This window comes from Pelobates fuscus, chromosome 3, assembly GCF_036172605.1.
Source record: "Pelobates fuscus isolate aPelFus1 chromosome 3, aPelFus1.pri, whole genome shotgun sequence".
Taxonomy (NCBI): Eukaryota; Metazoa; Chordata; class Amphibia; order Anura; family Pelobatidae; genus Pelobates; species Pelobates fuscus.
In genome coordinates, this window is record NC_086319.1 from 16,503,802 (window position 1) to 16,530,049 (window position 26,248).

The 26,248-nt window shown below is 43.1% G+C and overlaps 1 protein-coding gene across 1 annotated transcript in view; it reads right to left on the reverse strand.

Moving 5' to 3' along the window:
* The window catches only part of FGD4 (FYVE, RhoGEF and PH domain containing 4), a 154,448-nt gene extending 145,776 nt beyond the window's left edge, over positions 1-8,672 (reverse strand). The window contains exon 1 of the mRNA XM_063446760.1: positions 8,300-8,672. Coding sequence (XP_063302830.1) covers positions 8,300-8,468 — 169 coding nt within the window. The 5' untranslated portion in view covers positions 8,469-8,672. The remainder of the gene's footprint in view (positions 1-8,299) is intronic.
* Positions 8,673-26,248: the final 17,576 nt, after the last annotated feature.

The following is a 26,248-nucleotide window of genomic DNA, read 5'->3' on the forward strand; positions in this document are numbered from 1 at the left end:
GATAAGATACTCTGATCATTCCCATAAATGGTTGTAGTACATCCCCTTACAATGACAGAGACCCTTTTTGTCCCTTTAAAGCATTGAGACATATGAAATGAATAAAGAACAAACAGCACACATTGGTTAACAACTCAAATCTCTTTATTATACAAACAAAATAAATAAATGAAAAACTAAACAAACACTGTTACTAGACTATAACAACCAGCGACAGAGGCTACAACAACAACAACCAGTGACAGAGGCTACAACAACAACAACCAGCGACAGAGGCTACAACAACAACAACCAGCGACAGAGGCTACAACAACAACAACCAGCGACAGAGGCTACATCAACAACAACCAGCGACAGAGGCTACATCAACAACAACCAGCGACAGAGGCTACAACAACAACAACCAGTGACAGAGGCTACAACAACAACAACCAGCGACAGAGGCTACAACAACAACAACCAGCGACAGAGGCTACAACAACAACAACCAGCGACAGAGGCTACAACAACAACCAGCGACAGAGGCTACAACAACAACCAGCGACAGAGGCTACAACAACCAGTGACAGAGGCTACAACAACCAGTGACAGAGGCTACAACAACCAGTGACAGAGGCTACAACAACCAGTGACAGAGACTACAACAACCAGTGACAGAGACTATAAAATATGCTCTAATTCAAACAGGTATAAAAGCTCACTTGCATACTACCTAAAAGGGCTGGACACGTGTACAAAACAAAACCCCAACATTTCGGCACACCTACAAGTGCCTTTCTCAAGGGATCACCTTGGTAACAGTATAAATTATAGACTCTGTCACTATTTGTTACAGTCTTGTCGTTGGTTGTTATAGCCTCTGTCACTGGTTGTTATAGCCTCTGTCACTGGTTGTTATAGCCTCTGTCACTGGTTGTTATAGCCTCTGTCACTGGTTGTTATAGCCTCTGTCACTGGTTGTTATAGTCTTGCAACAGTGTTTGTTTTGCATTTTGGTTTGATTTACTTTGTTTGTATAATAAAGAGATTTGTATATAGTAATATGTTGCTTGACATTAAGGGATGCCTCTTTAAGATAGCCCCCATATTCGTTATGTGAATTGCAGCCACTTTACAATTGAATTTGTTTAAAGAAAAAAAACGGCAACATCTTTGGCCCCACTTATTGTTCCATTTATTAAACAGAGGTCATGGGAACATTTTCAGTGTAGCGGAGGACCTACATAGAGAGATTAGAAACGGTTACATTTTAGTGTGACACGTTACTTACTATTCTGTCACGCTTTTAGATGATGATAAGGTGTAACACTGGAGGAACAATATGCATTTCATATATTGAGACACATTGTTGCAGAGCACTGCACTAAACGGCAACATTTAGGTTAAAATAGTGAGTGTTGGAAAATTCTCCAACTGATCTATAGCCATAGCTTGGCTGTTGAAGCCCAAGAATTATAATTAGATTTTGAATTCACTATTTAGTGAATAAACCTTAAAGAGTTACTCCAATCATCAAAGCCAGTACAGCCCGCTGTAGTGGATAGGATGCTAGAAGTACCCTGGCCCTGTTTCCCAGCAATGGGGCAAATTATTTTTAAATGATTTGCCTTCTTTACTAGATCCCCACTGGGTGTTGAAGGTCCTCCAGTGGCCAGTGACGTGCATCCGGCTTCTGTCGAGCTGAAATCAAATCACTGGAGTGGTCGTGGAGTGGAATGGTGCTTGGAGTAACCCTTTAATGTCTTAATATTCTGCCGGTGTCATGCTTAGCACTCTGCAAGCCGAACATTAGGAGGGTCAGGATGCACAAAGTGCAAAGATGTAAACCCCTTCTCAATTCATATCGCAAACAGGTCTGTTCATACTTAACCTTTTCCTGACCGATAGGGTTCCTTTAAAAATGAACACTTCGTGTTTAATGATTTCCATTTTGTTATGTGTGAAATAAACAATTTTCATGACATGTCATGTGTCCTTAAGGGGTTAAACATTTAAACACGACACAATGTAACCGGCTGCCCACAGCTTGTTCCTGCCACTCACTACAGACGCCAAGTAGCTGATAGCCACATGTAACATTGAGATCAAAGAACTTGAAACCAAACAAAATCTAATCAGAAGTAGTGATGTCCCGAACGGTTCACTGGCGAATAGTTCCTGGCGAACATGTTCGCGTTCGCCCCGGATGGCGAACATATGCATTGTTCGGTTCGCCCCCTATTCGCCTTCATTGAGTAAACTTTGACCCTGTACCTCACAGTCAGCAGACACATTCCAGCCAATCAGCAGCAGATCCTCCCTCCCAGACTTTCCCACCTCCTAGACAGCATACAATTTAGATTAATTCTGAAGCTGCATTCATTTTTTTTTTTTATTATTTTATATTTATTTTTTATTTTTTGTGTTTGTGTTTATTATACATTATCCTCCATAGCCAGTAACCTGTGTTTATTATACATTATCCTCCCATAGCCAGTAACCTGTGTTTATTATACACTGCGTGCAGAATTATTAGGCAAATGAGTATTTTGACCACATCATCCTCTTTATGCATGTTGTCTTACTCCAAGCTGTATAGGCTCGAAAGCCTACTACCAATTAAGCATATTAGGTGATGTGCATCTCTGTAATGAGAAGGGGTGTGGTCTAATGACATCAGCACCCTATGTCAGGTGTGCATAATTATTAGGCAACCTCCTTTCCTTTGGCAAAATGGGTCAAAAGAAGGACTTGACAGGCTCAGAAAAGTTAAAAATAGTGAGATATCTTGCAGAGGGATGCAACACTCTTAAAATTGCAAAGCTTCTGAAGCGTGATCATCGAACAATCAAGCGTTTCATTCAAAATAGTCAACAGGGTCGCAAGAAGCGTGTGGAGAAACCAAGACGCAAAATAACTGCCCATGAACTGAGAAAAGTCAAGCGTGCAGCTTCCAAGATGCCACTTGCCACCAGTTTGGCCATATTTCAGAGCTGCAACATCACTGGAGTGCCCGAAAGCACAAGGTGTGCAATACTCAGAGACATGGCCAAGGTAAGAAAGGCTGAAAGACGACCACCACTGAACAAGACACACAAGCTGAAACGTCAAGACTGGGCCAAGAAATATCTCAAGACTGATTTTTCTAAGGTTTTATGGACTGATGAAATGAGAGTGAGTCTTGATGGGCCAGATGGATGGATTGGTAAGGGCAGAGAGCTCCAGTCCGACTCAGACGCCAGCAAGGTGGAGGTGGAGTACTGGTTTGGGCTGGTATCATCAAAGATGAGCTTGTGGGGCCTTTTCGGGTTGAGGATGGAGTCAAGCTCAACTCCCAGTTTCTGGAAGACACCTTCTTCAAGCAGTGGTACAGGAAGAAGTCTGCATCCTTCAAGAAAAACATGATTTTCATGCAGGACAATGCTCCATCACACGCATCCAAGTACTCCACAGCGTGGCTGGCAAGAAAGGGTATAAAAGAAGAAAATCTAATGACATGGCCTCCTTGTTCACCTGATCTGAACCCCATTGAGAACCTGTGGTCCATCATCAAATGTGAGATTTACAAGGAGGGAAAACAGTACACCTCTCTGAACAGTGTCTGGGAGGCTGTGGTTGCTGCTGCACGCAATGTTGATGGTGAACAGATCAAAACACTGACAGAATCCATGGATGGCAGGCTTTTGAGTGTCCTTGCAAAGAAAGGTGGCTATATTGGTCACTGATTTGTTTTTGTTATGTTTTTGAATGTCAGAAATGTATATTTGTGAATGTTGAGATGTTATATTGGTTTCACTGGTAAAAATAAATAATTGAAATGGGTATATATTTGTTTTTTGTTAAGTTGCCTAATAATTATGCACAGTAATAGTCACCTGCACACACAGATATCCCCCTAAAATAGCTATAACTAAAAACAAACTAAAAACTACTTCCAAAAATATTCAGCTTTGATATTAATGAGTTTTTTGGGTTCATTGAGAACATGGTTGTTGTTCAATAATAAAATTAATCCTCAAAAATACAACTTGCCTAATAATTCTGCACTCCCTGTACATTATCCCTCCATAGCCAGTAACCTGTGTTTATTATACATTATCCTCCCCATAGCCAGTAACCTGTGTGTATTATACATTATCCTCCTATAGCCAGTAACCTGTGTTTATTATACATTATCCCCCCATAGCCAGTAACCTGTGTTTATTATACATTATCCCCCATAGCCAGTAACCTGTGTTTATTATACATTATCCCCCCCATAGCCAGTAACCTGTGTTTATTATACATTATCCTCCCCATAGCCAGTAACCTGTGTTTATTATACATTATCCTCCCATAGCCAGTAACCTGTGCTTATTATACATTATCCTCCCATAGCCAGTAACCTGTGCTTATTATACATTATCCTCCCATAGCCAGTAACCTGTGCTTATTATACATTATCCTCCCATAGCCAGTAACCTGTGCTTATTATACATTATCCTCCCATAGCCAGTAACCTGTGCTTATTATACATTATCCTCCCATAGCCAGTAACCTGTGTTTATTATACATTATCCCCCCATAGCCAGTAACTTGTGTTCATTATACATTATCCCCCCCCCCCCATAGCCAGTAACCTGTGTATATTATACATTATCCCCCCATAGTCATTTATCGTTGGACTTAGGCTGCATGATGTCTTAGGCCGGCCCAGAGAGTGAGTGAGAGAATAATATAATATATATGTTCAGAAACATATTAGTAATATATGTAAATCGGGTTCATGCAAAGAGGGTGAAAAGGTATTAAAAGAAAAACACACTTATTGCATCAAATTTACAAAGCCAAACTTTCCTCATTTCTTTCTCGGGATGAGGAATATATCGGTTGTAGACTGAGGATTTCCATCTGCCCAATCTTTTAATAATATGCACTGGAGTGTCAGTGTTGAAGGAGACCGAAGCTGCCCCTATTCTAAATGAAAGACCCGAGACATGGATACAACCCAATCTTAGGAGTAGTGTTCTGATGTAGAAGATGAATTTAGCCGTAGTCAGAGGGATTCAGTGAGAGTAGTGGTGAAATGTGTGTGGCATGACTGAGTGTGGGTAAGTAAGAGTCAAGTATTTTAACTGGGCACTAGTTCTAGGTGGGATAAAGTGGTATAGCGGATGGATGAGTAGTTTGGTTCGTTTTAGAGGTTTGTAGAGAAAGTATATAGTGATCATGATTTTTTGCGATATCCAATATTTTTAAGGTGGTCTCAAACAAACATAAAATGCTATATAAAATTTGTGGGAATATCGAATAGTCGTGTACAGTAAATCAGAGAGGGCTCAGAATATCGAACCATCGATCGGTAACCTGGATGAAGTAGGGGGTCTGTTTTATTAAATACGCGGTAATATGCTTTTAATGGGATAGGACGTTAGGAAAGGTGTGTGATTGGGATAAGTGGCTGTGGCTGTATTTACCTTATCCTGGGACCGACCTGGCTCCTAAGCATGAGCCGCACGTGGCTGGATCACTCCTGCCTCCACACGAGCCACATGCGGCTTGATCTCCTCTTCTGACTTAGCCGCGTGCACTGACCGCAGTGGTCACGTGGCCTGCCTGGCACTAGGAGCATGACTCGAGTCACAAGCTCGCTCTTAAAGGGTCAGTGGGAGCCAAAAGTTGATTCAGGCTCCCATTGGCCCACGTCATTCCAGCACCCCCACACATGAACGTTTTGCAAATGGGGAGTTTGCGGTTATGCAAATGGACTGTCTGCGGTGCGTTAAACGAGGAGTTTGGTCTGTCACTGTGAAGCGGGCGTAACCCTTACACTACCTGATCGATACAACATCATACCTGATGTTTTAAAGCACGTTATTCCAAACAATTTAGGAATGTTAGGTGATTTATGCCCTTTATGGATTAAAAACAGACTCTGCATCAACTATGTAATTTTCCATGGGAGTGCCATGGATCCCCCTCCGGCATGCCACAGTCCAGGTGTTAGTCCCCTTGAAACAACTTTTCCATCACTATTGTGGCCAGAAAGAGTCCCTTTGCGGAAGTTTGCGTACGGAACATTTTATGTTGGCGACATCACTAATCAGAAGTCCTGGAAGAAATAGCAATAGTGGACAATCAACTCCCACAGGACTGCATTCTGCTTACTAATATTTAGTATTGTTAATATAAATTCTGACTAACTAGAACAATATTTTTGGGACGCTTATAAAAGGATTGTTAAAATATTTTGCAACAATTAGCTTCATTCTCTCAAAACAATTAGAAAACGCACATACAAAGTGGAACCGGTTGATGCTATTTGAACAGGTGTATTGATACCCCAAACATACAGCAGCTGAGACTATAATACATGGTCACATATTACAGGGAGGGGGGATTGTAGCAAGGAAAACAATCCCTGATAGAAGGAGGAATATAAAAATAAAAAATGAAAAGTGTTTAGTTAATGCGGCATTGTGACTTGAGCAGTCCCTGTGTTTATTTGAAGACCACCATCCCAGTGGCACGAGACAGTAAGGATGTCTGTGAGATACTCTAGAGATCTTGTGGCGCATGCGCGATTATAACGATTATGACATCCATCGAACATTGGACCGAGAGAGCTCCTCTTGCCCTCGGTATTGACGACTGATGGGAAATGTTCATAAAACACTGGTTTTGGTTAGAGTAACCCTTTGAGAGATTGTCTGCGCCCAAAACTAAAAACTAAAATAAAAGAAATGCTAAAACCAAACGTACCTTCACTCCACTGCCAATACTCCTTGGCTGATGCCACTGGGTAATGATGCTGCCGTAGGTGGAGTTACACCATCGGAAGGTAAGAGGTTAATCTCTGTGTGTGCAACATTTGATAGCAAGAAGCTGTACATACAAATGGTAGGCACCATAACCACTTCAAATCACTCAACATGGTGCTTGGAATACCTTAAACTAAAGCTTCACTTTTTGCATAGATAAAAGAGAATACTGCCTACTTAATCCGATATATATATATATACACACACACACACACACACACACACAGTGTAGATTGAATTTGCCGTATTAGCCCAGAAGACAAGATGCAAAATACTGGTCTGGTACTAGGTATTGCAATGATACCTTTTTTATTGGACTAACAATTGTCTTTGAAATATTATGTGAGACCAATAAAAAAGGTATCATTGCAAACTGCAATATTCTGGGATTTTGGTATATCCCAGAGTTATAATGTGGTTACATATATATATTTTAACAGTTACAAACTACGCATATTGTTTTATAATCTTAAATAAATAAAATATAGATTTTAGGTCTATGTGTAAACTTTCCATGCATTACCCAAGAACTGAGGAGGTGCGCTCGGGAATGCATAGTGAGGTGCTACACAGAGATTGCACCATAATTATTGTCACAGTTTGGAAGCTATTCAATCAGTAACCAACACAAGTCATTCCAGTAACATAGCATTGTATCCTGTATGGAACCGCTCTGCAAGGGATATTTTATAGATAGAATGTATATTGCCTTATTCATTAAACTGGCATGATTAAAGAATGTATACAGGAATTGCATTCTTGAGGCCAAACCACTGATCTGTAAAAATCAATGAGAATTTTACATATTCAGCATTTTTTTAACTAAACTATTTAATACCTACATTCTCTGCAAGTCCCAGTTTAGTGAATAATCTCAAACACTGCGATTATAAAATCATGTAGTATTTATAAAGCAAACAGACAGAAGGCCTGCTATTGGTATACTGTATACGAATACAAAAACAGATCTCATCACATTTAAGCCAACTTACATCAAAAGGGTTAAACACACTTCGAACAGAGACACCCACCCACCCCCCCCCCCCCCCCCCACTCCATCAACTGGCACCACAGATGTCAATCATAGTGTTATCAATGAACTCCACCTGAACTGGCATCCAAGGGGTTACACACACAAATAGGTTGGCATCAAAAGGGTTAAACATACTGTTAGCACACTGATAGCCAATAGTCTGACACCAGAGTAAATCGTCCTGACTGTCTGCCAAGGTGGTTCATGTGTTAAATATTTTCTATACAGAGCTACCCCTGAGCAGGCAACTAAAATGTAACCGAAACTGTATCTCTGGGGTAACCTTGGTCTGGCATTCAAATGGTTAAACATATTGTTTCACAGTGACAGTCTTGGGCTGGCACCCAATGGGTTAAACATAATGTTGCTGGCACCCCATGGGTTAAACATGATGTTACAGATAAAACAGACACCCTTGGGGTAACAGATACTCCTGGGTTACACAGGTTGTTGTTGCAGGGATACCACCCCTGCCGGTTGTACTTACCAAACTCCTGCTCCTTCTCACTCCCTAGGTGCACAGTGAGGGCCCTGGTCCCAATCTGAGGGTTGGATTTCCTCCTTATGGCCACTCTCCTAAAGTCCTCTGCATTCATGGTGTTTGTTTTAGCTGTTGAGGTTCTGCCAAATCCCTGGTCTCCAGGCTGCACCCTCATTCACCCTCACCCAGCCTCAGTGAGTCCTGCTCAGCCCAGGGACCCAGCCATGAAATGCCTCAAACTGCAGCGATCAGCTGGGCAGTGGGAGTCCAGCCTGCAGCTCTCCCTGTGCTGATCAGCAGCTGCTGTGTGAACTCTCAGACAGGGAGGGTAATGCATGCTTGTGGCACTCCACCTTCAACCCCTCCCTCACCTGGATACTGTTACCTGAGGATCTCACAGACAGGTACAGAGCTCTGTGTGTCCACACAATGCCTCCATAGGCTGACAGTTCAGAGAATTCTATGAACCTCATCCTGGATACATAGTGTCAATCAATGGAGACATCTCCAAGAGGACAGTGTGGGTAGTTCTTAAATAAACACTCACAAATCAATGGTAAGTACTGCCAGTATACTCTGCACATTAAACCCCTTCTCACATGTCTATTGATAAACCCCAGACACATGGCATGTTTGTATTCTATTCAATAATAATAATAATAATAATAATAATAATTAATAATTAATATTCTCCTCCTGTCCTACTGTATTTTATACCCCACCTCCTCTAGACTGTAAGCTTGTTTGAGCAGGGTCCTCTTCATCATATTGTCCCTGTAAGTTTTTGTAATTGTCTCATTTATTGTTAAATTTCCCCCTTTTATAATATTGAACAGCGCTATGGAATATGTTGGTGCCATATAAATGCCAATAATAATAATAATAATAATATTCTACTCTTACACATTGTGCTTTATTCACTAAACTCTCAATTACAGAGAACTGGTATTTAGAAAATAGCCCAACTGTGGCCATACAGCGAGCTGACCTGGAGAATTTTTCAGAATCTGCATTTTTTTTGCCCAATTATCACAATTTGATTTTCAATTAATTAATTAGTGAATAAAGTCCAGTTTATCAGCTTTGCCTTATTTAAACATTCCAGGGATCGCTGGAACCGCCCTGCAGTGAGCTGGCAAAGCTTGGTGCTCAGGTGTAACTGCCGCAATTATTGATATTAAGCGAATTAATACAAAGATCTGCTATTATTTGGAATAGGTTTGGGCAATTTTTGGGTGAAACTTCTATTTATTATAGAGGACCATCGTATTGTTAATTTTATTAAAGACACGGAGGCTCATATTATGCATAACTCTTTCTTTATTTCCTCAGCAGCAAAGATAGAGGAATATAAATATTGTCAAAAATGAAAGAAAAAACTGTATAGGCATAACAGGCAGCCGATCACATGGTAGAGGAAGTAGCTATATAAGTCCTGTGTCTCCCACAATCCCCCTCTTTATTTGCTGCTTCCTCAGACAGATAAGTGTTTTGCTTCTCTCTTACTCAGTTTTGATATTCATTTACTTGTATTGATTTTTCGTTGTATACTGGCTTATAGCTTGTACTGTTCTAACCTGTTACCGCTAGCGTTCCCCCTGGGACCCCTTAGTGCTCTACTCCCTGCCCAGGGATTCCTTTTCCCTGCCCTTCCCTCCTCCTCGTGCTTCCGCACGGGTCCCAACTCTGTGTTTTTTGCCGCGACCGCTCTATCTTTCGGCCGCGGCTGCGCACGCACTTTCTCCCCGCTCGCGGGCGGGCTCGGCGGGTCGGGTGCAAGAGCCCCTTCCCCCGCCGGGTGCCTGGTCGCGTGCGCCTTCCCTCACGTGCGGCGGCCATCTTGGGCGGACCTCGATCCATTCCCTGTGCTGCCGTGCGGTCACCTTAGTTTGCCGGGTCCCCTGGGAACGCTAGACGGTCTGTGTGTATCGCTTTCTGTGGGTTACTCAACCCTTTGCTCTCCTTTTCTTCATCTTAGTGTCATTTAGCTGGGACTATTTGATTTCTTTAGTTACCCATTACAGCTATACATCATGCAGGATAGGGAGGATGGGCCTACAGGTCCCCCTGGGGATTTTCACTCAGACAGTGCTGAGGGGGCTATGGCCTCCCAAGAGTTTCAGGCCATGCTGGAAGCCACTATGGCCTCTTCCATACAGAAGGCTATCGCCTCGGCCATGGGAGCTGTTACTACTTCGTTTTCACAATCCATGCACTCCCTGGTTTTGCCTGCTCTGGCCTCCCCCACCCCTACGGGTGTGGGGTCCCCCTCCCCTGCTCAGACAGTGCCTGGAGCCCGTAAGGCAAAGGCCAAGTCCAAACATGTCGGCTCCCACTCCTCTACCTGCCATGACGGACACACTAGAGGCGGTCACAGATGGCGCGCACCCCACGCGCAAAAGAGCCCCTGGCCGGGCTAAAAAGGCTAGGTTATGGAAACGGGCTAGAGCCCTTGATGATGGGTCGGATACCGACCGGAGTGTGGAGGAGGAATCCGACGCTATGGAGTATGACTCCTTTGATGATGATGTATCTGGCGATGATTTGCCCCTTACGGGCGCTAACCCATCGGGGTCCTCTGCCAAGGCCCGGGGTCCAGTATTAGGCCCCTCTGGGGATGACAAAGCGATCCTCGATCCGCAGGGTAACCCCCTGTTTGACCCAGACGACCTGCGTCACCCCCGGTCCGCTGAATGGGTCCCCCCGGATCATATTGCCCAGTATGTGGCCAAGCGTATCCGCACACCCCTTTCCAGAGAAGGCCGCAATAAACTGCGCGCCGAATGCCCACGCCCTTCCCTCCCGGGCGCTGCATGTAAGACCCCAGACATTGATCCACAGATTGCCCAATTCCTGGGTAAGTCGGGCTGGAAGCCCAAAAAGGGCCTTGACCATTCCCTGAAGGGATACCAGGACAAGATCCTGGATACACTGGGACCCCTCTCGAAACTCTATGAGCTTCTAGATGCTGCTAAAGCTGGGGATTCAGTTTTAGACGTGGACGTGGCCATAGGTTGGGTCCAACGAGCCATATGCTTGCTGGGGAACGCCAATACGGCAATGTCTACGGAAAGGCGTAAGGCAATATTATTGAAAATCGACCCTAAACTGGCCACTATGACTGTGGCGGAGCCTGACCCGACAGAGGAGGGTTTACTGTTTGGCACCTCCTTTGTTAAAGACATGGGGTCATATGTCAAGACCTTCACGGCGATTGACAAGGCGCAGGCGAGCATGAAACGCGTGTTCGCGCCTAAGGTTTTCGGAGGGTCCGGGCGTAGCAGGAACCGTCCACCCGGCCGGGGTTTCCGAGGCGCATTCAGTGCTACCAGAGGTTCCTTTTTTCCCTCCCGGGGATTCCAGGACCAGAGAACCCCTCCCTTCTTCCCAGCCAGAGGTCGGGCCTGGGGCTCCAGATACCCCCGCGGTGGTACCCCCAGCAGACGTCCTTACGGTGAGTACCCTTTCTTTCCCTCCCGTTCAAGTAGCAGGAAGGCTGGCTTTATTTTACCGAGAGTGGACAAATCTCACCTCGGATGCTTGGGTTCTGCAGTGTGTGAAGGGGTATCGCCTAGATTTTGTTTCAGTGCCTGTCCAGTTTTATTCCCCCAGAGAACTGTCCCTTCCACAGGATCAGGACGAGATGATCTCCGCGGAGGTCGTGGAGATGTTCTCCAAGGGCGCTATAGAGGAACTGCCATTCGCCGCCAAGGGCTTTACGAGCAATCTGTTCCTGGTGCCCAAGAAAGGAGGCGGAGTTCGCCCTGTAATAAATCTTCGTCCCCTCAACGCCTTCCTGCGTTACCAACACTTCCAGATGGAAGGTATACACTGCCTCAGAGACCTTCTACGCCAGTCGGACTGGCTAGCCAAACTAGACCTGAAGGACGCTTATTTCACGGTCCCCATTGCTTTGGAATTCAGAGATTATCTCCATTTCACATGGCACGGGCGACGTTGGCGCTTCACCTGCCTGCCTTTCGGTCTCTCTTCGGCTCCCTGGTGCTTCACCAAGCTTATGAAGCCTGTGGTGGCGTTCCTCCGAACCCGAGGGGTTCGCCTCATCATTTACCTGGACGACATTCTGATTTTGTCCCAATCGAAGGAGAATCTCGTTCTACACCTAGAATGGACTACCACCCTGCTACAGAAGTTGGGCTTTCTGATCAACTGGGACAAATCGGTCCTAGATCCCACCCAGTCCATAGAGTTCCTGGGATTCAGAGTGGACTCCGTCCAACAGTTTCTGTTTCTACCGGGTTCCAAGGTGAGAGCCATTCAGAAGGAAATTCGAAGAGCTCTGCGTGTCGCAGACTTGTCCATCAGACAGCTGGCGAGAATAATTGGCCTTCTCGCGGCCTCTATTCAGGCGATCTTCCCGGGCCCACTACACTACAGGGCCCTACAACGACTCAAAGGGTCACACCTTCGGTCAGGTCACTCCTACGAGTCTCGGATACGTTTGGACGCAGAGTCCAGAGACGAGTTGGTGTGGTGGTTGGCACACATGGAGGCGTGGAACGGGAGAGCCATCTTCGGCTCCATCCCGGACGTAGTGATCGAATCCGATGCCAGCTTGCACGGCTGGGGTGCTCGTTGTGGCGACGTTTCCACAGGAGGCAGATGGTCCGACGTGGAGAAGTCGTTGCACATCAACTGCTTAGAACTCTTGGCTGGGGCTTTCGCGATCCGCAGCCTTACCCCAGGACGGGCGAATTGCTGCGTTCTCCTCAAGATGGACAACGTGTCAGCGGTCCGTTACATAAATCACCTGGGGGGTACGAAGTCCAAGATGTTGGCAATTCTAGCGAAAGACTTCTGGCAGTTCTGCCTCTTCAACAACGTCTCGGTAACAGCGGAACACATTCCGGGCCTGGACAATTCGGGAGCTGATTGGAATTCCAGACACTTAAGAGACTCTGGAGATTGGCGTCTACACGCTTCGGTGTTCCAGAGCCTGGACATGTTGTGGGGAAGATTCCAGATGGATCTGTTCGCATCTCGACTGAACACTCAACTGCCGAAGTTCTTCAGTTGGAGGCCGGATCCGGCAGCGGTGGCGACAGATGCCTTCCTTCAAGAATGGCCGCAGGGTCTCCTATACGCTTTTCCCCCATTCAACATGATAGCGCGCACGATCTCGAAACTGGTTCACCACGACTGTCGTGTAGCGCTGATCACCCCGCTTTGGAGATCTCGACCATGGTTCACTCGCTTGATGGAGTTGTCGATCGATTATCCTCGGTTGATACCAGTCTTCCAGGACCTCCTTCTGGACCCGGATGGGAACTCACACGGGCTAGTGTTGCAACACCAGCTGCCCCTGATAGCGTGGTTCCTTTCAGGGGACCTTGGACTGTCCCAGACGTTCCGCAGACAACTCTCCTGCTCCCCAGGCCCCAGGCACACGAACTGCCTATCGAACTTCATGGAGATCGTGGTCTAGTTGGTGCATGGAACGGGCAGTGGATCCCGTATCTGCCCCTCTACCTTTGATCCTGGAATTCCTCACGTTCCTGTTTGACTCAGGCAAGGCATACCGCACGATTAACCTCTCCCGCTCGGCTATTTCGGCCGGACACAGGGGTTTGGATGGTTCCCCTGTCGGCAGACATCCTTTTGTATGTCGTCTTCTCAAGGGTATTCGCCTTGCTCGTCCTCCTCGGCCTCGCTTCTCTGCCTTTTGGGACGTTAACGTGATGTTGCAGTTCCTCTCCTCATGGTACCCTAACCAAGAGCTGACTTTGAAACGATTGTCATCCAAGTTGGTAATGTTACTCTGTTTGATCTCTTGCAAGAGGGTCTCTGACGTCAGGGCCCTGGATTGGGACGCCATTGCATTCACCCCGGAAGGTGTTACTTTTGACATATCCAGGAGGACTAAATCTGCATCCAAGTCATTTTCATATCCCAGGTTTTCTGATTGTCCGGCGCTCTGTCCAGTGGATTGCATCAGAGTTTACCTGGATGTTACGCGTTCCCTTCGCTCGGTCGATCTACACGATTTGTTCATATCTTTTAAGTCGCCTCATCGGCCGGTTTCAACACCTACCCTGGCACGTTGGGTGCGTGGGCTGTTATCCTCTGCAGGTCAAGACACCTCTATATTTACGCCTCATTCTGTACGAGGCGCGATGGCTTCAAAAGCCTCCTCAGTCGGATGTCGTCTGGAAGATATTATGCGGGCGGCAGATTGGTCCCGAGAATCGACCTTTAGAGACTTCTATTTCAGACCTATTGAACACATCGCATCTCGAGTGGTAGCACAGCTTTGAACTTGCATAAAATGAGCCTCCGTGTCTTTAATAAAATTCCCAGATTTTACTAGTAACATGACGTAAAGTCATGATTTTATTAAAGACACGGAGGCGAGTATTATTCCCTCCCACCCTCCCGGTGTGGATTTGGGATACGAGATGCTTGAGACTCTACGGGTTTTGTTGTTCAATTAGGTATGTATTTATTTTATATGTATTTATTTATATGATTGGATGGTTTTGTACGTCTTATTATGTTTACTAATTATTTATATTTTATATTTCAGAATCCAATTTGTTGTTTGTGACTCCTCACAGTGATGTTTGGTAAGTCTACGGTTTTGAGTTTGGAAATTACCATATTTCTCTGTCTTTTTTAGCTTGAAGTTATCGCATTGTTCCTGTTTCCTGTGTTGATCAAGTGGGACATCGTTCTTCTTACCTGGTCTTCGGTTTTCGCAAGAAAGAGGGGGATTGTGGGAGACACACGACTTATATAGCTACTTCCTCTACCATGTGATCGGCTGCCTGTTATGCCTGTACATTTTTTTCTTTCATTTTTGACAATATTTATATTCCTCTATCTTTGCTGCTGAGGAAATAAAGAAAGAGTTATGCATAATACTCGCCTCCGTGTCTTTAATAAAATCATGACTTTACGTCATGTTACTAGTAAAATCTGGGAATTATTCACCCGCATCCTGTGCAACACAATTTATCACAAGTACATATTAATCCGATTAAATTCTGTATCTTTAAGGACGGAGGTAACTGTCCAATTTCTTAACCAAAACGAAACCTAGAATGTCCGAATGTGTTTGTTCCCTGTAATTTAAGGGTTTCTCTTTAAGTGGCCCCATACATATTACATACTGGTTTTAAAAGACAGTAATGACTTTCATTTAATATCCTATATGTATACCCAACACATCATTACCATATATGTAAAAAAAAAAAAAAAAAAAAATGGAAGAAAACTGAATTTTTCACATTTTTGCTTATAATAATTTTTACACACAATAGATTCATATATGAGTCCTGGTATTAAATGCCTAATATGTCTAGGGTGTAAATAATTTTTTTGTAGTTAACACTAAAACTGTACCAACGCTCACATTAACTTTATCCCAACCATGCCCCTTACCCAATGCTTACACTATCTCTAGCTGCATGCCTTATTATACCCCTATACTATCCCTCATCCTAAAACAGCATTAACCCAAACACAGCATTAATCCTTACTGTAAGAAATTGATATGCAAAACTGCAATATTGTATATAAATTTCTGTGTATGTGGTTTCACAACTTGGGGTCATCTACCTGAGAACAGTGTGATAAGGATCAAAGCTTTCAGTTGCATTTTACACCCAGCTGAAAAAAAAAAAAAGCTTACATCCCTCCAGCAGTTCTCCTGCCAACCAGTTTTCCATACATGTTATCAGGAGTTCAGAGATCAGGAGACCTGGAGTAATTAACATCTAGTTGTAACCATGGAAGGATGTGTTTTCCCAAGCCATGCTGTCTCTAAAAGAAGTCCAGGCGTGCTCCCAACCTACCCAAAAACCAACCCTAACTGGTCACTTCTTACACAACGTTATAGTATAGCTGGGGGGAAGAGATCAAAGAAAAGGACTTGCGTAAAGATGGAACTCTTTGGGAAAAGAGGACGGGATGAACCACTTTTTGGGAGGTGAAAGGGATTCTGGGACTTGTAGTTAATGACTGCAAGAATCAGTCTTTAAAAGGACAACAGCCAAGGAGGTTGGGTTTCTCTCCTCTCTTTTCTCAATTTCTCTTTTGGAGAGGACAGCGCAGCAAGTAGTGGTGACGTGGTGAACTGAGAGAGACTGTCTCAGACTACCCAAGATGAAGGCACAAGGGGATATTTATGGGATAATAATAGTAAACAGTTGAGAATTGCCCACTATTTCAATTCTCAGATCCCAAAGATCGTTTTCGTGTAAGTGAAATGTATTCCATATAAATACAATCACAATTTGTTATAAAAATAGATACAATTTATTGTGACAATTTAAATAATAATAATAAGTAACATGCGTGACAATAATCAATGAATATTTAGTATAACATGGTATGCAATTAAATGGCAATGTAAAAACATCTTCCAATGGCTAACAGCCTTAATTGTCAAGACAAGATTTATGCAGCTTAAGGCTATAAAGCTTTAGCTGACAGTTAGAATAACCCTTTCAATGCTGGTTAGACCTCCTAGGTAATTAAGACCTATTCTCATGTGATTTTAAATAAAATAATATTTATACCAGTCATTTCCTGGAACCATCCAATAAGAGTAATCTACCATGTTCTATAAGCAGAATTTTAACTTGCCTAAACAGATATCTTATCTTATTTTAGAGCAAATCAATACACCTGGATAAATATGACGATATGCTAACATGTGATATGTCACATAAATACATACTTATTCTAATTCCATCTGCAGCATGGAATGGTTATAAATATATACTTCTTAGTTAACGAAGATTTCTAAATATCGAAATCTGATCGTGATTTATCCAGTCATATATCATGCTATTAGACATTTTTAAATTAAATTAGATTAATTAAATGAAGCCAGTATATTTACCAGTTAAAGTGATGTTCTCATCAGATGTTCTCAGGTAGCTAAGTGCCAAGGAATGTTTCATGGGTCTCTTTCTCTGCTTTTCTTTCTTAGCCTGCGATCCTGACTGCCTCCTTGCATACCCTTTGCTTTCTCTGCATACCTCTCTCTTCCCTTTGTCTTAACTTTTTAAAGGAAACATTTCTAGGTGATAGACCAATAGAAACACTAGAGGTGTGGTTACCTTCCAGGTAGCAATTTAGGTATTTGGTCTATAGAGGGCAGTCTCGTCCCACTAAACAGGCGGGTGAGTGGTATCTTGAGAAGCTAAGCTGGAGGAGGACGGTGCGTCAAGGTTCCGAGCGGAAGCTGTAGAAGATTGGGTATCCTGTGTTAGTCAGTCAACTATGTCCTCAGAACTTTTCAAGTTCAGGGTACGTGGCCTCTGAAAACTGGGCATTATTCTAGGGCCAAAGGGAATCACAGCACCACGACCACGATGGCCCCTGCAGGGTGGCCTGCCTCTGCCTGTCATTTTTTTTTGGATTAGTGGTACTATGCGTGCAAGCTACTGTGAGACCAGATATGAGTGGCAATGTGCACTGGCAGAGGTTGGCAGAGTACACGCTGTAGGCCTGACACCCGCTTGAAGTACACTGACTGCTATTAGCTTACAGTGAAAACGTTTTTTGCTTTTTAAAGGCACGCTATTGTGACACCAGATATGAGTGGCAAAGTGCACTTGCAGAGGTTGGCAGAGTACACGCTGAAGGCCTGACACCCAGACGATTGCAGACAACTAACTGCTATTCAATCTATAACAGTGAAAAAAGTTTTTTGGTTTTAAATGCACGCTATTGTGACACCAGATATTAGTGGCAATGTGCACTGGCAGAGGTTGGCAGAGTACACGCTGTAGGCCTGACACACCCGCTTGAAGACAAGTAACTGCTATTCAATCTATAACAGTGAAAAAAGTTTTTTGTTTTTAAATGCAAGCTATTGTGACACCAGATATGAGTGGCAATGTGCACTGGCAGAGGTTGGCAGAGTACACGCTGTTGGCCTGACACACAGACGTTTGCAGACAACTAACTGCTATTCAATCTATAACAGTGAAAAAAGTTTTTTGGTTTTAAATGCACGCTATTGTGACACCAGATATTAGTGGCAATGTGCACTGGCAGAGGTTGGCAGAGTACACGCTGTAGGCCTGACACACCCGCTTGAAGACAAGTAACTGCTATTCAATCTATAACAGTGAAAAAAGTTTTTTGTTTTTAAATGCAAGCTATTGTGACACCAGATATGAGTGGCAATGTGCACTGGCAGAGGTTTGTAGAGTACACGCTGTTGGCCTGACACACAGACGCTTGCAGACAACTAACTGCTATTCAATCTATAACAGTGAAAACAATTTTTTTTTTAAATGCACACTATTGTGACACCAGATATGAGTGGCAATGTGCACTGGCAGAGGTTGGCAGAGTACACGCTGTAGGCCTGACACCCGCTTGAAGACAACTAACTGCTATTCAATCTATAACAGTGAAAAAAGTTTTTGGGTTTTAAATGCACGCTATTGTGACACCAGATATGAGTGGCAATGTGCACTGGCAGAGGTTGGCAGAGTACACGCTGTAGGCCTGACACCCGCATGAAGACAACTTACTGCTATTCAATCTATAACAGTGAAAAAAGTTTTTTGGTTTTAAATGCACGCTATTGTGACACCAGATATGAGTGGAAATGTGCACTGGCAGAGGTTGGCAGAGTACACGCTGTAGGCCTGACACACACGCTTGAAGACGGCTAACTGCTATTCAATCTATAACAGTGAAAAATTTTTTTTTCGTTTTTAAATGCACGCTATTGTGACACCAGATATGAGTGGCACTGTGCACTGGCAGAGGTTGTCAGAGTACACGCTGTAGGCCTGACACAAACGCTTGAAGACAACTAACTGCTATTCAATCTATAACAGTGTAAAAAATGTTTTTGGTTTTAAATGCACGTTATTGTGACACCAGATATGAGTGGCAATGTGCACTGGCAGAGGTTGGCAGAGTACACGCTGTAGGCCTGACACACACGCTTGAAGACAACTAACTGCTATTCAATCTATAACAGTGAATTTTTTTTTTCGTTTTTAAATGCACGCTATTGTGACACCAGATATGAGTGGCACTGTGCACTGGCAGAGGTTGGCAGAGTACACGCTGTAGGCCTGACACACCCGCTTGAAGACAAGTAACTGCTATTCAATCTATAACAGTGAAAAAAGTTTTTTGGATTTAAATATACGCTATTGTGACACCAGATATGAGTGGCAATGTGCACTGGCAGAGGTTGGCAGAGTACATGCTGTTGGCCTGACACACAGACGCTTGCAGACAACTAACTGCTATTCAATCTATAACAGTGAAATAAGTTTTTTGGTTTTAAATGCACGCTATTGTGACACCAGATATTAGTGGCAATGTGCACTGGCAGAGGTTGGCAGAGTACACGCTGTAGGCCTGACAAACCCGCTTGAAGACAAGTAACTGCTATTCAATCTATAACAGTGAAAAAAGTTTTTTGTTTTTAAATGCAAGCTATTGTGACACCAGATATGAGTGGCAATGTGCACTGGCAGAGGTTGGCAGAGTACACGCTGTTGGCCTGACACACAGACGTTTGCAGACAACTAACTGCTATTCAATCTATAACAGTGAAAAAAGTTTTTTGGTTTTAAATGCATGCTATTGTGACACCAGATATGAGTGGCAATGTGCACTGGCAGAGGTTTGTAGAGTACATGCTGTTGGCCTGACACACAGACGCTTGCAGACAACTAACTGCTATTCAATCTATAACAGTGAAAAAAGTTTTGTTTTTAAATGCACGCTATTGTGACACCAGATATGAGTGGCAATGTGCACTGGCAGAGGTTGGCAGAGTACACGCTGTAGGCCTGACACCCGCTTGAAGACAACTAACTGCTATTCAATCTATAACAGTGAAAAAAGTTTTTGGGTTTTAAATGCACGCTATTGTGACACCAGATATGAGTGGCAATGTGCACTGGCAGAGGTTGGCAGAGTACACGCTGTAGGCCTGACACCCGCATGAAGACAACTAACTGCTATTCAATCTATAACAGTGAAAAAAGTTTTTGGGTTTTAAATGCACGCTATTGTGACACCAGATATGAGTGGCAATGTGCACTGGCAGAGGTTGGCAGAGTACACGCTGTAGGCCTGACACACACGCTTGAAGACAACTAACTGCTATTCAATCTATAACAGTGAAATTTTTTTTTCGTTTTTAAATGCACGCTATTGTGACACCAGATATGAGTGGCACTGTGCACTGGCAGAGGTTGGCAGAGTACATGCTGTTGGCCTGACACACAGACGCTTGCAGACAATTAACTGCTATTAGATCTATTACAGAGAATTTGTGTTTGTTTTTTAAATGCAAGCTATTGTGACACCAGATATGAGTGGTGGCACTGGGCAAGTGGGCACAGTATCCACTGTGAGCCTGACACAGAAGCTGGCAGGCAGGCAACTGCAATTAGATTACACAGGAAAAAAAAGCAGACTGATGTTCTAGCCCTAAAAAGGGCTTTTTGGGGGTGCTGTTCTTACAGCAGAGATCAGATGAGTCCTTCAGGGCTGTAGTGGACACTGAATACACTAGCCTAGCTATCCATTTCCCTATCAAATGAGCAGCAGCTACAATTTCCCTCCTCTATCTATGAATGCAGCTTCAGAATGAATCTAAAATGGATGCTGTACAGGAGGTGGGAGGGTCTGGAAGGGAGGGTCTGCTGCTGATTGGCTGTAATGTGTCTGCTGACTGTGAGGCACAGGGTCAAAGTTTACTCAATGATGACGAATAGGGGGCGGATCGAACCGCGCATGTGTTCGCCCGCCGTGGCAAACACGAACACGCTATGTTCGCCGGGAACTATTCGCCAGCGAACAGTTCGGTACATCACTAGTGTTTCCTTGTGTGAGCAGGGATTTAACCTTTTCTAATACCTAGTTAATAAAAATGCTTGCAGAGCGGCCTTTCAGATCAATATGAAGCTTGCGAAAAAGTCGGGGGCCACTAAAAATGGCCTTACATCTAATCAAATGCTTCTCATAAGGAAGCATTAAATACAATACTGTCCTATGAGCTGCATTTCATGAGCCCATCATTCTGTGAGGACATCAAACATCATATGACAGAGTGACATACGCCTCTAGTGAATATAAGGAAGATAGCCACTAGAGGTGTGTTTAATCCTTCAACCAAAACACACTAAACGGCAATGGTTTAAATTGACAGGCTAAAAAAACAGTGACATCATACCTAAATCACTTCATTATGGTAAAGTGGATTGGGGGCGTTTAGTGGTCCTTTAAATAGGAGGTGAACCAAGAAGTAAAACTGTGCAGGGACCTGATGGGAGATTGCAGTGACACAGGGGAAAGACCGGTTTCAAACTGCGATTGGTCTGAATTTTGGGTGATCAGCTTTTTAGTCCAAATTCCAAAATGCCAGATAGACGAATCACAAAACGAATGGAACAGGCAATGGATGAAGGCATTTCGTGATTTGATGTTCCTTCCGTAGTGCCCCAAAAACGAGGATTGATGGTAAGTAAATTGACTGATATTACTTTTAATCACAAATCAAGTGAGAAGAGACCGATAGAGAGAAGAAAAGAAGGAACAGCCAAAAACTCTATAAATTATTTATTTATTTATTTATAAAATATTTTACCAGGATGGATACATTGAGATTTCTCTTATTTTCAAGTATGTCCTGGGTATAAATGAATATATTAAATATTAAATATACATCTAAATTATTATTATTATTATTATGGGTATTTATATAGCGCCAGCTTATTCCGCAGCGCTTTACATTAAAACATCTACATATATATCTATAATAATATAATCATATAATATATCCTTAATAAATATAAAATATAAAAATATAGATTTTCTTCATTCACTTGATCACCAAATGGTGGGTACACGCGCCTATCGGTGTAATGTAAAATATATACATAATATCTATATTTTGCAGTACAGTAGTTGGCCAATTTTCCCACCATTTTGGTTTGTCTGACTTGTTTTCCCAAAATGATTGCACGCACTAAATTTGCCCGAATTGATATGCCACACGGATGAACCCTGAATCACCCATGAAATTACTGGACAAATCTCTTACAGTCTGTAGGTTCTGTCTGATAGCTGACACGGCAAGCGCCCTCCCTACACTGCAAACCACAAGTATTCCAATCACTGGGGGGGTAGAGCGATGTCCACCAGGATCTCGGCAGGCATCTGTGACATTGCTGACTGGTTCTTGAGCTCCTTGCTTTGGTGGCACTAGCCATAGCTACCTGGTAAACTGTAGAGAGAGTGCCTGTGTGAGGCAGAAGTGACCACGATATCCGTCAGAGGACCATGAGATGGGGGATTGCATTTCAAACATAAAATCCGTCTCAGAATTAATGCTTTTAGTCATGCTACCCTAAGTACAAGACCTCCTTGCCACGTACACACTTCACATGCAATTTTTACCTCTTGTTATTCGTAATTGGCTGAGTTCAATATCCAGGTCCTGTTCACAGTGTCCAGAGCTGGATTAAGGTTGTCCAGGTTTAGGACCAGATTAGGCCCAGGGCTCTGTTTCTGTGACTGTTGATGTGTGTGGGGGACATGGACTGTTGTGTGGGAGAGTGTGTGTAGTGGCTAGATGTGGTGTTTGTTGTTTGAGTTCTGTATAGGGTAGGAGGTTGAGCATGCGTTTTTGTTCTGGTTGATTGTGTGTGTGTAGGCTGAATATTGTGTGTGTGTGTGGAGGGAAGTCTGATCGTGGCTGAGTGTTGTGTTTGTAGTGTCTGAGTGTGTTGGGGAAGGAGTTTGAGTGTGTGTAGAAAGGTTTTTCATTTGCTTCATCCTGTTTACCTTCTGACAGAAGGTGGTGTCATCCTTGGTGGTCCACAGGTTGCAGAATCCATGGTGGTTCAGCGAGGCAGCAGTGGCGTCTGCACCTCTTTTGGGTGCAGTTCACTTTGAAAGCTCCCTTGATGCCTGGCCCTTTGTCAGTGACTCAGAGTACTGTGAGTCATTAAGAAGTAAATTATCAACCAGAGAACAGTGATATTTTTCAAATATAATGAGTGGTTTTATAGTAACTAGAAATTAGCTTGAGTCATTTTAAATGTGTATTTGTATTCCCAGGGGTCTTGTATTTATTGTTGTCACAAATTTGGCTGATTTCCTTTTTTAATATTCAGTATTTCTCAGTTTATGAAAGTTCTATTTGTATTAATGTGAATAAGACAACTAAAACAGTATATTTTAATACGATGCTATTGTGTAGATTTGTGTTTTTAAATTTGGTTAAATTGGAATTCAGACACGTTTGGGCTGTCCGACACATTGACTATATCAAGTGAGAACTATGAATCATCATTTAATGTGACAGAGCTAATTGCTGTCCGGCCGTATCTCCGAAGTGTCATATGAACATATAGCCAAACAGAGGACTAGTACGATGGCAGAACATTACATTTGGTATTCAGAGTTCCACCCGTAGAGCATAAAAGGAGAAATGATTGACAGGAGACGGCTGATTGATAATTAGAAGATAAATATTGTTTTCTTTTAACGTTCCTCCTCTTTTCCCCTCTGTTGGTTACTTGATCTGCGAAAATGTAGGAAAATATATATATACAGTTGCAAGAAAAAGTACAGTTGGAATGATATGGATTTCTGCACAAATTGGTCATAAAATGTGATCTGATCATCATCTAAGTCACAACAATAGACAATCACAGTCTGCTTAAACTAATAACACACAAAGAATGAAATGTTGCCATGTTTTTATTGAACACACCATGTAAACATTCACAGTGCAGGTGGAAAAAGTACGTGAACCCTTGGATTTAATAACTGGTTGAACCTCCTTTGGCAGCAATAACTTCAACCAAACGTTTCCTGTAGTTGCAGATCAGACGTGCACAACGGTCAGGAGTAATTCTTGACCATTCCTCTTTACAGAACTGTTTCAGTTCAGCAATATTCTTGGGATGTCTGGTGTGAATCGCTTTCTTGAGATCATGCCACAGCATCTCAATCGGGTTGAGGTCAGGACTCTGACTGGACCACTTCAGAAGGCGTATTTTCTTCTGTTTAAGCCATTCTGTTGTTGATTTACTTCTATGCTTCGGGTCATTGTCCTGTTGCAACACCCATCTTCTGTTGAGCTTCAGCTGGTAGACAGATGGCCATAAGTTCTCCTGCAAAATGTCTTGATAAACTTGGGAATTCATTTTTCCTTCGATGATAGCAATCCGTCCAGGCCCTGACGCAGCAAAGAAGCCCAAAACCATGATGCCCCCACCACCATACTTCACAGTTGGGATGAGGTTTTGATGTTGGTGTGCTGTGCCTCTTTTTTGCCACACATAGTGTTGTGTGTTTCTTCCAAACAACTCAACTTTGGTTTCATCTGTCCAGAGAATATTTTGCCAGTACTGCTGTGGAACATCCAGGTGCTCTTGTGCAAACGTGCAGCAATGTTTTTTTTGGACAGCAGTGGCTTCCTCTGTGGTATCCTCCCATGAAATCCATTCTTGTTTAGTGTTTTACGTATTGTAGATTTGCTAACAGGGATGTTAGCATTTGCCAGTGACTTTTGTAAGTCTTTAGCTGACACTCTAGGATTCTTCTTCACCTGATTGAGCAGTCTGCGCTGTGCTCTTGCAGTCATCTTTACAGGACGGCCACTCCTAGGGAGAGTAGCAGCAGTGCTGAACTTTCTCCATTTATAGACAATTTGTCTTACCGTGGACTGATGAACAGCAAGGCTTTTGGAGATACTTTTATAACCCTTTCCAGCTTTATGCAAGTCAACAATTCTTAATCGTAGGTCTTCTGAGAGCTCTTTTGTGCGAGGCATCATTCACATCAGGCAATGCTTCTTGTGAAAAGCAAACCAAGAACTGGTGTGTGTTTTTTATAGGGCAGGGCAGCTGTAACAAACACCTCCAATCTCCTCTCATTGATTGGACTCCTGTTGGCTGACATCTCACTCCAATTAGCTCTTGGAGATGTCATTAGTCTAGGGGTTCACATACTTTTTCCACCTGCACTGTTAATGTTTACATGGTGTGTTCAATAAAAACATGGCAACATTTCATTCTTTGTGTGTTATTAGTTTAAGCAGACTGTGATTGTCTATTTATTTAAACTTCAAAGGTATATTATAGGATAAAAACACATATAAAGCCAAATCAAATGAAGTAACAATTTAGTAGAAGCGGGGTGGTGTGCCAAATAATAGTAGTGTCAGTAATATATAAAAAAACAACTTTGAGTAAATTAAAGCTCACTACTGGCAACACCAACCCCAAACTTAAACATCTCAAAGCAAACGCGTTTCGACCTGTTCTTGGTCTTCTTCAAGTGCTGGAGACTCCATGTAAGATTATTTTTACTTGTGGACCTTAATTGAATCTACTTCTGGAATTTCAAGTATTTTTATACACTGTGGTGTGGTTTATATGCTGGTTTTGATAATATCATGGGCGTGCGCAGCCTATTGTATTAGGGTGTGCACCCTAAAGCACAAACAATCACATTGTATTAACGGCTAGGCTCTCTAGTAATGATGAAGATTTGGCTTTACAGCTATTTCAGACTTCATTACCCAAGACACACAACAAACACTTGCTCCCCAGAACCCTGCACAAGAATTCTTTTTTAATTTTTTTTATGGATTTATTTGTTTATTTTTGTTTTAATGCAATGATACATTTTTAGATCTTTCATTAAAATCCTCTCCTTACCCACAACCCCGACATATTGCTAAACAGAATTTTCTAAAAGCCAACATTTCCCTTCCATGAAACAAAGCATTACTTTATTCCCCAGAAGATACAATGCACTCCCTATTATAATCTGACTAGCATTTCAAATCTTGCTGGTAGATAGCCTTTATATTGCCCTATAACCCCACAGCCTTCATTACCCAACAGTAGTGAGTCCATAATAAATATTCCTTCTCCCCCCCCGCCCCCCCATTCCATGCACTTACCTGGTCCTGGGAGCTCC